This window comes from Scheffersomyces xylosifermentans (genome assembly GCF_036884685.1).
Source record: "Scheffersomyces xylosifermentans strain CBS 12540 chromosome Unknown RJT20scaffold_6, whole genome shotgun sequence".
Lineage (NCBI taxonomy): Eukaryota > Fungi > Ascomycota > Pichiomycetes > Serinales > Debaryomycetaceae > Scheffersomyces > Scheffersomyces xylosifermentans.
Genome location: NW_027042944.1, coordinates 1,495,237 through 1,511,277, shown reverse-complemented (window position 1 = coordinate 1,511,277; position 16,041 = coordinate 1,495,237). Strand labels below are relative to the sequence as shown.

The window sequence follows — 16,041 nt, the reverse complement described above, 5'->3', positions numbered from 1 at the left end:
GAGTAAGTTGAGATCTCCAAACTGCTAGAACACACTATTAATGGTGATAAAACCAAAGCAAAAGTATGAATTTCACATATTCTAGAGACTCCAACCAATAACGAGCCCCCGAGCCCAACTCTCCCCAATTTTCTCTTTCTTCCCATATCAATTTCTCCCCCATCTCCCTCCTCCTCCGCCGTTTCTCCCCAGACCTCATTTTGCAGGTTCCGCACCTTTTCCATTTTCCAGCATCCGTTTTTTGCATTTTCAGTTTTCCATTTTCCATTTTCCATCGAATGAGGTTTGTTGTAAAATATGATGGTTGTAAAGAAGTTCTTTCTGATTGACACGAGATTAGTCTAGAATATAACCGTATTTGAAGGCGTACAAGTGTGATAGACCTGCTTGTATTGTGTGAGAGGGAGAATTGCTGATTTTTCCGCTGCCAATTCCGTACGATTTACCCTTAGCCGCCGTTGTTTGCTGTGAATCGGTAGATTACCAGAAAACAAGAGTCCAACTCCGTTTGCCCCAAACATCCAAAAGAGCCCGAAATCTCGAGATTTCCTAGCCAAAGAAGCGATAGCCTTGTAGTAGAAATCGCTGCCAGTATATACATACCAAGAAGTTCCCGTTTTTCTGCATTTCACTGCTACTTCTTTCCATCATGTTGAGTGCCTTCAAATCATCGACGGCCTTGACCCATAAGAGACTCCTCTCTTCTACCGCAAGAAGACTTCAAACCATTGGATCCGATATCAAAGGTACCGACTTCAATGCCGCCAAGTATATGGGCCAAAAGTACCACATTGTCGACCACGAGTATGACTGTGTGGTTGTTGGTGCCGGTGGTGCTGGTTTAAGAGCAGCCTTCGGTTTGGCTGAGGCTGGTTTCAAGACCGCCTGTGTGTCCAAGTTGTTCCCAACCCGTTCCCACACCGTCGCCGCTCAGGGTGGTATCAATGCTGCCTTAGGTAACATGCACAAGGACGATTGGCATTGGCACATGTACGATACTGTCAAGGGTTCAGATTGGTTAGGAGACCAAGACGCTATCCATTACATGACCAAGGAAGCCCCACAATCCATCTACGAGTTGGAAAACTACGGTGTTCCATTCTCTAGAAACGAAGAAGGTCGTATCTACCAAAGAGCCTTTGGTGGTCAATCCAAGGAGTACGGTAAGGGTGGTCAAGCCTACAGAACCTGTGCCGTCGCTGACAGAACCGGTCATGCTCTTTTGCACTCCTTGTACGGTCAATCGTTAAGACACGACACGCATTTCTTCATTGAGTTCTTCGCTATGGACTTGTTGATGCAAGACGGTGCCTGTGTGGGTATCATTGCCTACAACCAAGAAGATGGTACTTTGCACAGATTCAGAGCCCACAAAACTGTCATTGCTACTGGTGGTTACGGAAGAGCCTACTTCTCTTGTACCTCTGCCCACACCTGTACTGGTGATGGTTACGCCATGGTCTCCAGAGCTGGTTTGCCATTAGAGGATTTGGAATTCGTGCAATTCCACCCATCTGGTATCTACGGATCTGGTTGTCTTATTACTGAGGGTGCCAGAGGTGAAGGTGGTTTCCTCCTTAACTCCGAAGGTGAGAGATTCATGGAGCGTTATGCTCCTTCCGCCAAGGATTTGGCTTCCAGAGATGTTGTCTCCAGAGCTATTACCATGGAAATCAACGAAGGAAGAGGTGTCGGTCCAAAGAAGGATCACATGTACTTGCAATTGAGTCACATTCCAGCTTCCGTGTTGAAGGAAAGATTACCAGGTATCTCTGAGACCGCTCACATTTTCGCCGGTGTCGATGTCACCAAGGAGCCAATTCCTATCTTGCCAACTGTCCATTACAATATGGGTGGTATCCCAACTAAGTGGAATGGTGAGGTTCTTAAGAAGAACGAAAAGGGTGAGGATGAGGTTGTCCCAGGTTTATTGGCCTGTGGTGAAGCCGCTTGTGCCTCTGTGCATGGTGCCAACAGATTGGGTGCCAACTCTCTTTTGGATTTGGTTGTTTTCGGTAGAGCTGTCTCTCACACCATCAGAGACTCTTTGACTCCAGGTACTCCACATGCTCCAGCTCCAAAGGATCTTGGTGCTGAATCCATTGCCAACTTAGATAGATTGAGAAACGCTACTGGTCCTAAGTCCACTGCCACTATCAGAGCTGACATGCAAGCTACTATGCAAAAGGGATGTGCTGTTTTCAGAACCCAAGAAACCTTAGACAAGTGTGTTGAGCACATTTCTGAGGTTGACAAGTCTTTCGCTCAAGTTGGTACTACTGACAGATCTATGATTTGGAACTCTGACTTGGTCGAAACTTTAGAATTGCAAAACTTGTTATCTTGTGCCACTCAAACTGCCACCTCTGCTGCTGCCAGAAAGGAGTCTAGAGGTGCTCATGCTAGAGATGATTATCCAAACCGTGACGATGAGAACTGGAGAGTCCACACCTTGTCTTACCAAACCCAATCCGGTGACAAGGTTAGATTGGACTACAGAGATGTCGTCAAGACTACCTTGGACGAGAACGACTGTAAGCCAGTTCCTCCAGCCGTTCGTGTCTACTAAGGAATCAACAGATTCTTTTCCATGCACTCTTCTATTTATTTGAAACATCATAGTTTGTCTGAATGAAATATTCTTTTTGTTAATATCCGCGTATGTTTTAATAATGCATTTAGTTACATACAGTTGACTCATTATTGGATTGTCTTTTCTAGACTGAACTCGAGTTATATATTATTTTACAAACTTTATTATACGAAAAACATTAAAATTTTCTTAGGTGAAGAAGAGAGCAACTTAGATGCTATTCCCAGATGAAGTTATCAGATAAGGGTCACTACATGAAATTCATATGACATTGCTTTTACACATTACCTTCATCACTCTCATCCCATTTCATCGAAATAATTCCCCATTTTTACCTGCCACAGAAGAAATTTAAGGATATCTAATAATTACCATTTCACCTCTGTACTCTGAACCATAATCTGATTTTTTGGTGATTGAAAAATTGCTAAACCATAAAGGCGTGCCCTATCAAACTGGTATACGAAACCTCCTATTTTTTGCCAAATTAATAAATATGAAAATTCCCTCAGTTTTCCCTTAACGCATTACGACCTTTCCTGTAAATGCTCTCACACACCACTTCAGAAACCACTTAAGAACCACTATCACTATCACTACCACTATCATTACATTCACCAATACATCGCCAGGCATTATAACCATGACGGAACCCACCTGCATACTGTCTGTCTTTTCAAGAGACCAACACTATGTATGAGCCGCACGGCCCTATACCACTACTCCAGTAATAAAGAACAAGTCCTGTATCACACTCTCTGTGTCTTTCCTCTACTCCTAATTTACCATTTCCAATTACTCCCGATATTTCCAGGACATCATCAAACGCTTCTACACCTTTGTCGGGAACGCTTCCTCCGACTCCGTTACATAATACCGCCAGCTGGTGGCTCTGCACCCTAACCAGCCCGGCATTATGAAGGAAAGTCCGAGAAAAGTTGACAATCCCAATAAGACAGGGGCATACTCCCAATCCCCACGCTCGTAACGAGGTCTACGTCATTAGTATAAAGAGGAGTAGATTCCCCTTTGTTTAAGCTTTGTTGGTTAGAGACATTTCCGAGTCGTTGTAACCATTCAATAGTAACTTTGGTGTAGTATAGTAAGGCTATATTGCGCATATTATTAGAAGATAAGTTTTTCCGGAAGAATTTTTCACTGTTCTTCTTGTTCTACCCCACGATAAGGATCAAGTTCACGAATTATCCTTTCAACACCTTCATTTCACGCTTCAATGACTAGCAGCAACATTATTACATCCCAAATCAACGAGGAGGTTGGTCCACTTCCAACCAAGGCCCCTAAGCTCGCCACAAATGTCTTGGACTTATTCTCCTTGAAGGGTAAAGTAGCGTCAATCACTGGATCTTCTGCTGGAATTGGACTTGCTGTAGCAGAAGCCTACGCCCAAGCTGGTGCTGATGTCGCTATATGGTACAACTCCCAGCCTGCCAAGGAAAAGGCAGAGAGAATTGCATCCACATACGGTGTGAAATGTTTGGCTTACAAGTGCAATGTTTCAGACCCAGAAGAAGTTGAGAAGACTATTGCTCAAATCGAGAGTGATTTCGGAACCATCGACATTTTCGTTGCTAACGCTGGAATTCCATGGACCGACGGTCCTTCAGTTGATGTCAAGGGATATGAGAGTTGGAATAAGGTGATAGACTTGGACCTCAGTGGTGCTTACTATTGTGCACGGGCTGTTGGCCAGATTTTCAAGAAGAAGGGTAAGGGATCATTCATCTTCACTGCTTCGATGTCTGGACACATTGTCAACATTCCTCAATTCCAGGCACCATACAACGCTGCTAAGGCTGCTATTTTGCACTTGAGCAAGTCCTTAGCCGTGGAATGGGCTGCTTTCGCCCGAGTGAACTCTGTTTCACCAGGTTACATTGTAACTGAAATCTCCGATTTCGTCTCTGAGGAAGTCAAGTCCAAGTGGTGGCAAATCATTCCACTTGGTAGAGAGGGTCTTACCCAAGAGCTCGTTGGTGCCTACTTGTACTTGGCCTCAGATGCTTCTACTTACACTACGGGTTCTGATATTATTGTTGACGGAGGTTACTGTGCACCATAGTTAGAGAGAGTCACTCTCCGATTTACACATAATTTTTAATATACTTAAACACTCACAGCGTTGTAGCTTCTGAATCGTAGCCTTACCCCCCAATTTCCATATGACTACTGGTGTTCCCTCCAAGCTTTTCACTGTACTGTCCTAATGATTGCTACCCCTTTTTTTGACATTGTACATGGATGTAAAAAATTAACTCAAGCATTATTTTTTCAATACTACGTCTCTGTAATTACATACTGTAAGACACTCTCTTGACATTGAAGGTCGCATTTTGATGGACAAAACTAGCCGCCAGACATCCAAAAACCACCAACACTCACCCCACTTCTCTCCATTCCAATCCTCCACTCACTTGGCCGTTCAGCCTCTCCAAACTCTCACAGCATTCGCGGAGTGCAACCCCGATCTGCTGCTCGAGATCTCGTCTACATGAATATTTTCCGCGAGATATTTTCCGCAACAAAAGCATAGCGCGCCGAGAGTTGCACAACGGGAGACCTCTCATTAGAGACTTGCAAATATTTGTATGGGAGAAACAATGGTAACCCGTCGTAGTTTAAGCCGTTTTTTTTGGACCTTTACGATACATAAATGAATGCGCACAAGCCACCGCATCATTTAAAATCACATTCCTTCCACCATCCACAGCATCATTCCATCGCTTCATCCTCAATCTTGATAAGACCGTTGGTGGAGTCCTGAGATTGCTGTTCTGGAGTGCATATTGACTTTTGTGCGAGGGATCCTGAAATGAGAGCTGGGGTACGGCTAAGACGGGGATATATGGGGGAGCCATCCGGGTTTGAAGGGGGAGGTATGTAGATTTACTTAATTTCCAATGTATAGTTACAATGAAGTATAGAGTTAATGTTTGCTCAACAGTATAGGGATGGACGGCCAAACCGGAGCAACTACACTCAAGAGATTCGATGGCAGACTTTTTGTATAACAAAATATGTAATAGTTGCTGAGATATAGAAAGGAGTATAGAAAATCAATTCTCTATCGGATGACAATGGGAAACGATGAAAAGAAAGAAGCAGAAATGAATATCAAATATAATAATGTGTGGAGAATGAAGTATTGAGATCGTGAGATCTTTAATTAAAGGCTGCAAATTGGGTCGATCTTGTCTGGATTGGTCAGGCAATTAGAATGGATATCTTAAGAGAAATCTGAAAGTCTGTATTAGTTGCTTGAAGAACCACCTCCCGCTTAAAGCGTCCATACATGAACAATATCAACGAATGATCTTTCGCCCAAAACAAATAAACCAATGAACCTAGAAGATAACATCGTCTTCGTTCTCTTTAAGGAGATCGTCGTCCTCTGAACCAGCTGCTAGCTTCTGGACCTCCTTTTGGATCTGTTCTTCTCTCTTGACTGGGTCATTTTCCAATTCTTGCTTTTTGAGATTTTCTTCCAATTCGGCAGCGGCCTGTGCTTCTTGTTTCTTCTCTTGAACCTTCTTCAATCTATAAAACTCTTCTCTGTCCAACTCATCCAATTCTGAATTGATGTATGATATGGTGTTTTCTGTTCTTGGGATAATCACATGCTCGATGGCATTGACTCTTCTGTTGGTGACTTTAATGACTTCGTCCAAGATAATGAATGCTGTTTGCAATGATGCCAATTCCACCAAAGTCTCAACGGCTCTCGTATACACCAACTTAGCTTTCTGGACCTGCTGTCCACCTCTACCCAAACCAGTGAACTTGAAATCGTTGATTTCTTCGTTTATGTGACTCTCGAATGTTGGCAAGTAGACACCAGACACGTTCTCTTGCTTGGCCTTAACCTGGAATCTGGCCTTTTGCACCGATTCTTGCACCTGATAAGCAATGTTATCTCCTGTAGCATATTGTACCTCGGCCAAAGAGAAAGCAGCCGTTTGCATTACACGACCCATCTTTCTTTTGGCGTCGTCGATACGCTGGGTGATGTCTCTGAAACGCTTGGTCAAAGCTTCCGACTTTCTTTTCAACAACGAATGGCCCTGTTGTGCACCCTTCAACTTACCTTTCATGAGACCCAACGTCATACGAGTGGGAAACACTTGTTCACGATTTCCGGCTCCAGACATGATGAATTAGTGCGGATTTCGGGGAAGTAGATAATTGGGACGTCTGTACCAATGCCGAATTCGAAAAACAGCGATCTTCTCGTTGCAATTCGTCGAATACACCGGGTGAATGCCGTCACTTCGATCCTCTTCCTTTCATTAATTAAAAGAAATGAAGATTGGAAGTCGGACAAATGTCGCGTATAGTGGGAATAATGTCGTATTAATATGGAACGGGGTGAGAAAAGTGGGAAGTATTGCGGTGTGGATGTTGTCATGAAAGGGTGCTGCAGTTAGAGGACTAGTAGATAAATTGGCATTGGGAGTGAATGTCGCATTGGCATGATGATAGTGATAGTGAGTGTATAGTTAAGGAAGAGGTGCCTAGCTAAGAGGTGTGAATAGTTGGATATATGTATTTATATATAGTAGTTCTCCCAGATTTGCAACTTTTTCATCTTGTTCCTTCCAATTACGATGTATATATTCCAATACATGAATATACTATTCATGAATATAGTATAAATAGTATACATTATATATGTATACATTCATGAATATATAGTATACACTATGTTCTATAACTGTGTCTATACAGTCGACATTCCCACGACATCTCATCTTCATCACCTTTACAATCACCGCCTGCACAGAAAACAGCTGCAATTGAAGATGTCAAAAACCATCTTTCCAATGTCTAAATATCACTATTTCAATGTTTTTAATTGCATTGTAATTGTATGTATATACGTAGGTAGGAGCTGGAAGCGGCGAATTTTAATTGTAGAATGCCACCTGGGAATTCCTGGAATTTGGAATCCTTCATTTCAGAGTCGGACTTACCTTTTGAACGAGATATTGCAAAGAATTCCACCGATTTGGAGCTATGGTTAGCGTATTATAACCATAAAAATAGTGAAAAGTTGGCCAGTTTTCATAACAGGATCTTCATTCTCGAGCGGGCCGTTCTGGTATTACCGAAATCAGACGAATTATGGCACATTTACCTCGATTTACTCTTGGAAAAAGCTCTGAATTTGAGTTACTATCATAATAAAACTCAGGTCTTGTGGACTAACAAGCTCTTCGAAAGAGCATTGCTATTGCTAAACACAGATATCACGATTTGGGTGAAATATCTCAATTTTCTACTTTCCAAGCAAAAGACAGAGATCACACTCATACGAAGAAAGTTCAATGAAGCATTATATAACGTGCCGTTAAAGGCACATCGTCAGATATGGGAATTGTACCTTCCGTTTGCTGACGAGGTTGGAGGACCAACGGGTGTTAATATGTATTTAAAGTTCTTAAAATACGCTGATCCAGACACTTTGGCAGTAGAAACAGTTTCAAGTGACTCAGAAGGAGAAGGAAAAAAGCCATTAAACTTATCAATTGACTATGTGATATTGAAGCTAGTTGAATTTGGTGATTTCGAAGAAGCTTCAAAATTATACGAAAGAATACTACAGCATCCTGATGACTATGCGTCATTACCAAAATCAAATTTGCAATTCAGATTGGAGTACATAGACTTGATACTTCACCAGCTTCTGAACACTGAAGAGACATCGCCATCTTTAGATTCATACTTTGAAAGCTTGGTTACTCAGGGCATAGCAAGATACCCTGACCAAATTGGTACATTATACCTTAAACTTACAGATTATTTCATAGCAAGGGATAACATTGAAAGGGCCAGATACTTCTTTGAAAAAGGTCTCAAAGAATGCTTAACAGTTCAAGACTTCACATTAATATTTGATTCATTCTCGGATTTTGAAGAAAACAACTTAACCAAACTTGCTCAAAGGCTAGAAGAGGATCCTGAAAATTCTGAAATAAGCAGTCAACTAGACTTCAGAATGCATAAGTTTGAACAGTTAATTGATAATAGATCGATCCTTTTGAATGACATGATGTTACGACAAGATATAAACAATTTGGATGAATGGTTCAAGCGCATAGACACACACAAAGACAATTTGAATATGGTACTAAAGACATACGTATCTGCTATCTCAAAGGTGAATCCTTTCAAAGCTCATTCGCTTGCCAATATCGAGGAGAACAAATTATCCAAAATTTGGATTGACTATGCCAATGTGTACGCTTCACGTAATGACTTTGCAACTGCTGATTTAATTTACAATAAGGCTGTCTCTTCACAATTTAGCGACCTAGATGAGCTCGCAGAGATTTATATTCAATATAGTGAAATGCTTCTTCAGAGTAACTTTGATGACGCTGACGAAAGAGCAATTTCCGTGGTAGAAGCCGTTCTTTTCAAGGACATTGCTCAAGACTTAGACCAAAATGCTACCAAAGATATCCACTATAGACTTGGGAAGTCAACCAAACTCTGGCAGTTCTACCTAGACCTATTGGAATCATTTATAGAGTCCGAAGATCAAACAGAAGAGATAGAAAAAGTTACAAGGGCTTACGATAGATTAGTATCGCTAAAGATAGCAACAGTTCAAAGCATAATCAACTATGCTCATTTCCTCCAAAGTTGGAAATTTTTTGAAAGATCATTTAACGTATATGAAAAAGGATTAAAAATTTTTGATGATCCAACACTAAAATATGAGATATGGTCCGTATACCTACCTGAGATCGGTAAACGTGAAATTACTATTGAGAGGATGAGAGACATATTCGAGCAATCCTTATATGGTCTGGGACATTCTGACGAAGGTTGTCCTGCTCATTTATGCAAGAGCTTGATCCTTCTTTACGCGGATTACGAGCGTAATCATGGACATATAATGAATTCTATTGATGTGCTTAGGAAAGGAATCTCAAAGATCCTAGATGGGTTTGACGAAGATTTGCCAAGGGAGGAGAAAAACCAGATCCTTAGCGATAAGTTTGAGCTTTACCAAAATTTGATTTCAAGTATATCCAATCTCAAGGACACAGAAGAGACGAGGAGAACATATGAAAGGGCGTTACGCGACGACCAGTTGACGCTTCCACAAGTAATCCAACTTACCACTGGCTTCATTCAATTTGAAACCCTGCTGAAGCAGCTCACAAGAGTTCGTGGGTTATTTCAATATGTAACCCGACTCTCTCATCCTGAGCTGGTCATTATGAAACCAATCTGGGATGACTGGGAACAATTTGAAGTTAAGTATGGCTCAGAGAGTACATTTAAAGACATGTTGCGCTTCAAACGCGATGTCAAGAATGACTTTAAGAATGACAAGACCTTAAAGGATTCTTTGAATCCAATGGGTTTCGTGAAGTCATCCGCTGGACCAAAAGTGTCTTATATTAATGCTAGTGAAGATAAGACGAAACAGAAAGAAGAAGCCAATCCTGACCAAATTGATTTGGATATGGAGATGTAACCGAATCGACCAAAAGACGCAATTGCCTCATAGTATAATTCCTTTTCATAGAAATGACTCTCTATAAATTTAGTAAGATTCAGTTAGACACAAGGTGAACTATTCCTAATGAGTAAACATGCATTCATGAAAAACCTATAAAAATGCAATCGTAAAGTTATAAAACAAAAAGAAATAAAGATGTAATTATAGCTGCTAATATTAACAGCTCCCAATGTCTAACCCTAATAAATACATAAAATAACAGGGACAAGTTCTGAAAGAAATTGTCCTCAAATATGATTTCACTAAAACTTGCCAAATGCGTCTTTCCACTTATCAACGAAGGTGTCTAAGTTCACCACTTGATCCGCACTTTTGTTCAATTTGATGGGCTTGTTGGATTTCAACAACTCAGAGTAAGAGTTCCAACCTATATGGTAGTACTGGAAAGTCGTCACCAAGAAAGTCAGGATAACCTTGGCGTTGTTCTTATTTTTGGACTTGATGGAATTCGAGAAAATAATTATCAACTGTAAAAACTTTATGATCAACTGTAATGCCAGGGAGTTGATATCAACAAATATATCATCAGTAGTACTCATGCTAGTTCTAGGAGTGATAGCACTTTCAGCATTGTCAGATATATTGGAGGCACAGCTGATATTAGAACTGGAAGAGGGGCTATGAGTAAAGCTGAAGTGGCCGGGATGAGACATGATTGGTGTTGATGGAGCAGAAAGACTCAATGGCATCTTGTCATTGAATTGAAGCAAAATATCGAAGAAGGAATTCGAATTCAAGTTGTCAAACTCCTCTAAGCTATTAAATCTGTCCAAAACCTTATGAAGAAAACTCGAAGAAGAATGGGCACTCTTGTAAAGATTCTTCAAATCGTTCCAATTCTCCAACCCACTGTTGACTTCTGATAAGAACTCTCTGTTGAAAATTTGCTGATTGATCAATTCTAACAAGCAGTAGATCTCCCTAATCGATTGTGAGTTCTGGAAAAGAACAAGTAGAATTGGGACCAAAAAGATTTGATCATGTTTATGCAAACCATACTCTGAAAGTGACTTAATGTAGAGCAAATATTTAAAGTTATGCTTCAACTTTTCCAAGTTAAAAGTGCTTGAAGCGGCCGATTCCTTGATGATAGCGTCGAAAAGCGGTCTATTGAGAACCATATCGATAATGCCATTGAATTCAGCATCCTTATTATTCTTGATAGATTCCGAAAGATTCTTGTACTTTCCATCAAATAAATCAAAAGAATTGTTTATGGTGTTAACTGAATCCTGACTATTGTTATTGTGAGTTAGGATCTTCATGAAGAACTGATAGCGGAAGCTTGAAGGAACATTTGATTCCCAAGCAAGCTTACGAATATTTGCCTTTTCATTCAAGAAGCGCTTGTTGAACAGCTTCGTCGTTGATTCTTCGATCAACAGTGAGATAATTTTAATCCATTGTTGTTGGTTCTGAGCGTGAATCTGAGAAGATCTGACCCTGGCGTCATTCAAGTTTTTAGTGTTCAACTCATAGCTCGATAATACCTTCTGGAACTCCTTATTATGCTTCAGTTTATCTAGACCTGACTTAGGAGGCAAGTTAATTGGTCTCGTTTGGTCTATGAGTGTGAGCTTTTCAAGAGAGATCAAATGTAAGTCTTCCATAGAAGACTGAGACTTGACAAAGTTGGGCAATTTGTAGAGCATCGTCTGTTCTCTCGATATCTTGGCAAGCTTGGAGATTGAGGTAGAGCGCTGATTGTAGAAATCTGAGATGTTTTGAGTAATCTCAATGTCATCGTTGGTACTGAAATTTCCTGTGAAAACAATACTATCTTCTGTTTCGTCCGCATCATCCTCTTCTACTATACTATCCACCGTCAAGTCCTTACTGAGTTGACTGTTGCGTCTTGGTGGCGATGGTGGCTCGGAAAGATCCGTTTGAGAACCAAGTCTTCCTGGAAGTGGACATGGCTTAATGATAGGAGAGCTATTGTGGCTTGAAGTAATGGTAGTAGGGGTATTGGTATGAACTACAGTACCATTGATGTTGTACTTGTTGTTATCGTTATCTACCATCAAATCACTTCTGGACAACATCGCACTGGACTGTGATGATATACTAGATTTACTTCCGGTGCTTGTGTTATGATGACCGGCAAGGAGATTTCCATGACTTCTCAGATGCATTGAATACAACTCGGAATGATTCTTTATGACTGGTACATTGAACACCAAGTGATCCAACTCATTAGAAAGAATCTCATCGTCATCATCGTTCTCATCGTACTTCTTTTTCCTGAGAAGTTGACGTTGTTTGCTCTCTTTGGATGAGATATAGCGAGTCTTAGAGCGGGAGAGAGATGGAGACGACGAAGAAGCAATGTTGTTAGATGACACAGTGCTCTTGCTTGCAGACCCAATTAACAATGCTTTACTAGGTGTTCTTGATATCGACTTCGAAGCAGATACGTTCGTGGTAGATGAGGCTTTGTAATTAGGACGCGAGAATACCCCACCAGGCCCTTGTTCAACTGTAGAAGCGACTCTTTGACGAACAAGACTTTGTTTATCCACTATTGGTGCCGGAGCAGATGATCGGCGTGGTTTGTTGTATACACTGGAATTCATATGCGCTATTCCAGTACCATAAATCTTACTACTATTTCTCGAAGAAAGAGTCAGCATCGATGAGGCACTACTATAATTGGCGTCATATGTGTTATCTGGTGAATCTTCTTCTTCCTCTTCTGCTTCGTAATTATTTACATCGTTCACGTAATTGGTATCGTTGGGCCCAGTAGAGTTGTCGTAGTGGTGTTCGTGACTATGGTACTGGTTAGAGTCTCTCATATTCTGCCTTGTCGAGTGAGTTGCAGAAGATGGCATATGATAGTTGTGGAGTGAAGGGGCCTCCAGAGTAGCAATGGAATGACTTGTTAACAGACTGAAACGGGAATCAGCGAGGATGGCAGCTGCCTGGGTCGAATTTGATTCTATTGGCACATCGAACTGTGACAGCACTATTGAAGAGCCTTCATCCGAGAAATTTGAGTGCAAGGAAGCCAAGGACTCTCCGGAGATAGGTCTTCTCATAGGGTCAGAATGAGAAAGGTTGTCAATATTACTACTTATGGTGCTATTGTTTCCTGAAGGAAGCAATGGAGCTGGAGGAAGATGTGGTGTCTTTGGGTTGGAAGTCATCAAGTTGAGTGAACTGGTACTCAATTTCTGGAGATAGTAATCTCCTGGACGCTTTGTTATATGTCCGATATTAGAAGAAGGATTATTCGAGGCGATCTTACTTGCTTGGTCCAAGGTAGTCAATGCCGACATCGAAGCTACTCTCTTTGGGCCCGTTGGGGTGAATTTCTTTACACGGCCTGTTGTTGAAGGCGCTGAACCATTCCCAGCAAGACCTGGGTTCAGATGTAAGCTTGCAGCGGAGTAGTTATTCTTGGAGAATGAGCCAGGCTTCTTGCGAGTGGTTATGGCGATGTCGTAGTAGTTGTTGTCGTTCAACGACGTCAACGACGGGTTTTTATGTTGACTGCTCATGGCGAACGGTATTAAGCGAATGTGGGTTGTAGTAGGAATATGTTATTAGCGAAGGGATATCAACTTGGAAGTGATTTTGATGGGAAATGTCAAAGATCCTTAGCAGATGGAACGATTCCAACGTCAAAGTACGGGGGATTATCAATGGAATCAACAATGGTAGTTGGGCCCAGGTATCATATGATTTCAATCAGAAAGCTTGTTTTTCGGCTAGGTAGCAACAAGCTTGTTTGGAGTTGTTGATAATGTTGATACGAATCTATTGTTAGAGTCACGAACAGCCTTCTCCAGGTTTAGACGGCGGAGTAACAATAAGAATAATAATAATAATAATAGTAATAATAATTTTATATCAAGTATATCGGTAATACCAGATACAACACTAGTTAATAATATTCCGTGAGCAATAATAGATCAAACAGGACGGTTAACGACGGTGACAGTGTGTAAACTGGGTTTTCTATCGAGATTCCACCAAAAGCCTCGGCGAGACGGGTAAATACACGGATTCTAGCGAGACTGGACTGTTGAGTTCACTATTCGAGGCAGTTCCGAAACCACTTCTTCAGAGCAAAACGGATCTCTGTCAACACTTGACACAAACGAACGGGGCAGAAACAGGTCTAAAAAAAAAGCGACAAGCACAGTTTCTGTTCACAATCTTACTTAACTACCGGTGAAAAAATGGATTCACAGGCCCTTTGATACGTCACTACAGTTAATAGCACGAAAGGAACAAAAGAACGAAAGAATGTAAGAACGAAAGAAAGAAAAGTAATAAAAAGAATAAAAGAAGAATAAAACAAAAAAAAAAAGATTAAAAGAATAAAACGATTGTAGCCGCCAACTGCCTCCAGAAAAAAACGACTGCTAACAATCGCAGTTAACCGTTTGGTGTTTTACAGATTTACAGTATACAGCATACAGCTTACAGCATATAGCATATAGCATATAGCAGGCTATTTTTTTGGCTGCCATTAACTGACAGAGGGAGAAAAAATACTGTAGTGATCATATTCATAGTAGGAATAGTAGGAATAGTAGGAGTATTCATAATATTCATAATAAGTAAATAATAAGAATAGTGAGAATGGTAGAATGAGAATAATAATAATAAAAATAATAATAATAACAATAATAATAATAATAAATAATAGTCAGAGTGGACATAACAATAAACATACACAAAAACGGTGGATTGTTTGGGTGTGTGGGTTAAGCGCGCGATGGGAGATGGGGGTTTTCTGCAGGCATGGAATAGGCATGGAATAGTGTGAAACGGGACAGATTTGGAGGGAGGGAGAGTTGTGGAGAGTTGGGGAGAGTTGGGGAGAGTATACCGTGGGAGGGAGAAGGAGGAGGATTAAGGAGGATTGAGGAGGAGAATGCAAAAGGAAACAGGACAAAATGGCAAGGGGTATGGAACACGAGGAAACCCAGCAAAACCAGCAAAAGAGCAAATTCGACAGTCAAGGATCAAGGGTAGGGTTAGTTCGGGGATGAGGAGAAGGGTGTGCTGTTTGCGGTGGGAAAGAGACAAGGGGACCGCGAATCGGGGATGTCTCGAGGATTTTGGTTTTTGGATATTCTTGCTCTGATTTGGGTGAGTTTTCTGGTGAGTCTTACTTTTTGGGAACGCTGCTGCACACATATCGAGCTGGCATCGGCCATTAGGCTTTAAGGTAATGTGCCCTTTTCTGTATTCTGGTGTGTTCTCGGTAGTTTGCGCCTGCAACACCCGCTATTATTACCCAAATAGTTCCGGTTCTGTAATTTACCCTTCTCTACCTACCTAACTACCTAAATACCTACTTATCAACCAACAATTCCTCCTACTCTTTGTGATCCTCCGTCGCACTTCATCCGAAGAAGCTGCTATAATTAGCACCGGATCATATCTGCATTTGCTGCTAATATTTTCCTCTGGTTTGCATCAGTATTTTCTACGGTTGCTGCTCCCCGTCGGCATCAGTTCACTCACGAGAATCGGTGGCTTGATGGGTTCCATAGCGTTTTTGATCATCGACTTGAGTCGCCGATTTCAGGTCCCCTGTCCCATGCCTATTGTTTCATCGAGGTCCCGACTCAATCACCCGCCTTCTGAATTACACTCCACCCACAGATTTCATCTCTGCAGCCATGTCCGAAATCCTGGGCGTCATAGCAATCCCTCGGTGGAATTAAGTCACGTGAGTTTCTCAAATCGGGTTTCCCAATCGGGACGGGCACACTACCGATTGGGATAACTATGGGCACAGGTTCCTGAACTGTTGCAATGGATAGACGATGGTTCTCTATTGTGGGATTATTATGTGCATTGGGACAATGTCTATTTTGGAGACAGAGCTTCTGTACGTCATAGGGAGTGCAAGGGGCGTTGTCTATAAGTG

At 41.4% G+C, this 16,041-nt stretch overlaps 5 protein-coding genes across 5 annotated transcripts; 3 read left to right on the top strand and 2 right to left on the bottom strand. All coding sequences in view use genetic code 12, as the record gives it.

Annotated features, from left to right (window-relative positions):
• Window positions 1–649: 649 nt before the first annotated feature.
• On the top strand, window positions 650–2,569 carry SDH12 (Sdh12p; the record flags this gene model as incomplete). The annotated part of the gene is made up of 1 exon (XM_064921705.1): window positions 650–2,569. The coding sequence occupies one exon, from the start codon at window positions 650–652 to the stop codon at window positions 2,567–2,569; it is 1,920 nt and encodes a 639-aa protein (XP_064773372.1).
• A 1,258-nt stretch (window positions 2,570–3,827) lies between these two features.
• RJT20DRAFT_98327 (SDR family oxidoreductase) lies at window positions 3,828–4,676 on the top strand (the record flags this gene model as incomplete). Its single annotated transcript, XM_064921715.1, has 1 exon — window positions 3,828–4,676. The coding sequence occupies one exon, from the start codon at window positions 3,828–3,830 to the stop codon at window positions 4,674–4,676; it is 849 nt and encodes a 282-aa protein (XP_064773371.1).
• Window positions 4,677–5,558: 882 nt separating this feature from the next.
• VMA8 (H(+)-transporting V1 sector ATPase subunit D) lies at window positions 5,559–7,004 on the bottom strand. The gene has a single exon (XM_064920696.1). The coding sequence runs from the start codon at window positions 6,760–6,762 to the stop codon at window positions 5,959–5,961; it is 804 nt and encodes a 267-aa protein (XP_064773370.1). The 5' UTR covers window positions 6,763–7,004; the 3' UTR covers window positions 5,559–5,958.
• Window positions 7,005–7,327: 323 nt separating this feature from the next.
• Window positions 7,328–10,246, top strand: RJT20DRAFT_55912 (mRNA splicing protein). Its single transcript, XM_064920694.1, has one exon. The coding sequence runs from the start codon at window positions 7,530–7,532 to the stop codon at window positions 10,101–10,103; it is 2,574 nt and encodes an 857-aa protein (XP_064773369.1). The 5' UTR covers window positions 7,328–7,529; the 3' UTR covers window positions 10,104–10,246.
• On the bottom strand, window positions 10,247–13,982 carry RJT20DRAFT_55911 (uncharacterized protein). Its single transcript, XM_064920693.1, has 2 exons — window positions 12,796–13,982; window positions 10,247–12,669 (listed from the first exon to the last, which is right to left on the bottom strand). The coding sequence occupies exons 1-2, from the start codon at window positions 13,649–13,651 to the stop codon at window positions 10,391–10,393; spliced, it is 3,135 nt and encodes a 1,044-aa protein (XP_064773368.1). The 5' UTR covers window positions 13,652–13,982; the 3' UTR covers window positions 10,247–10,390.
• Window positions 13,983–16,041: the final 2,059 nt, after the last annotated feature.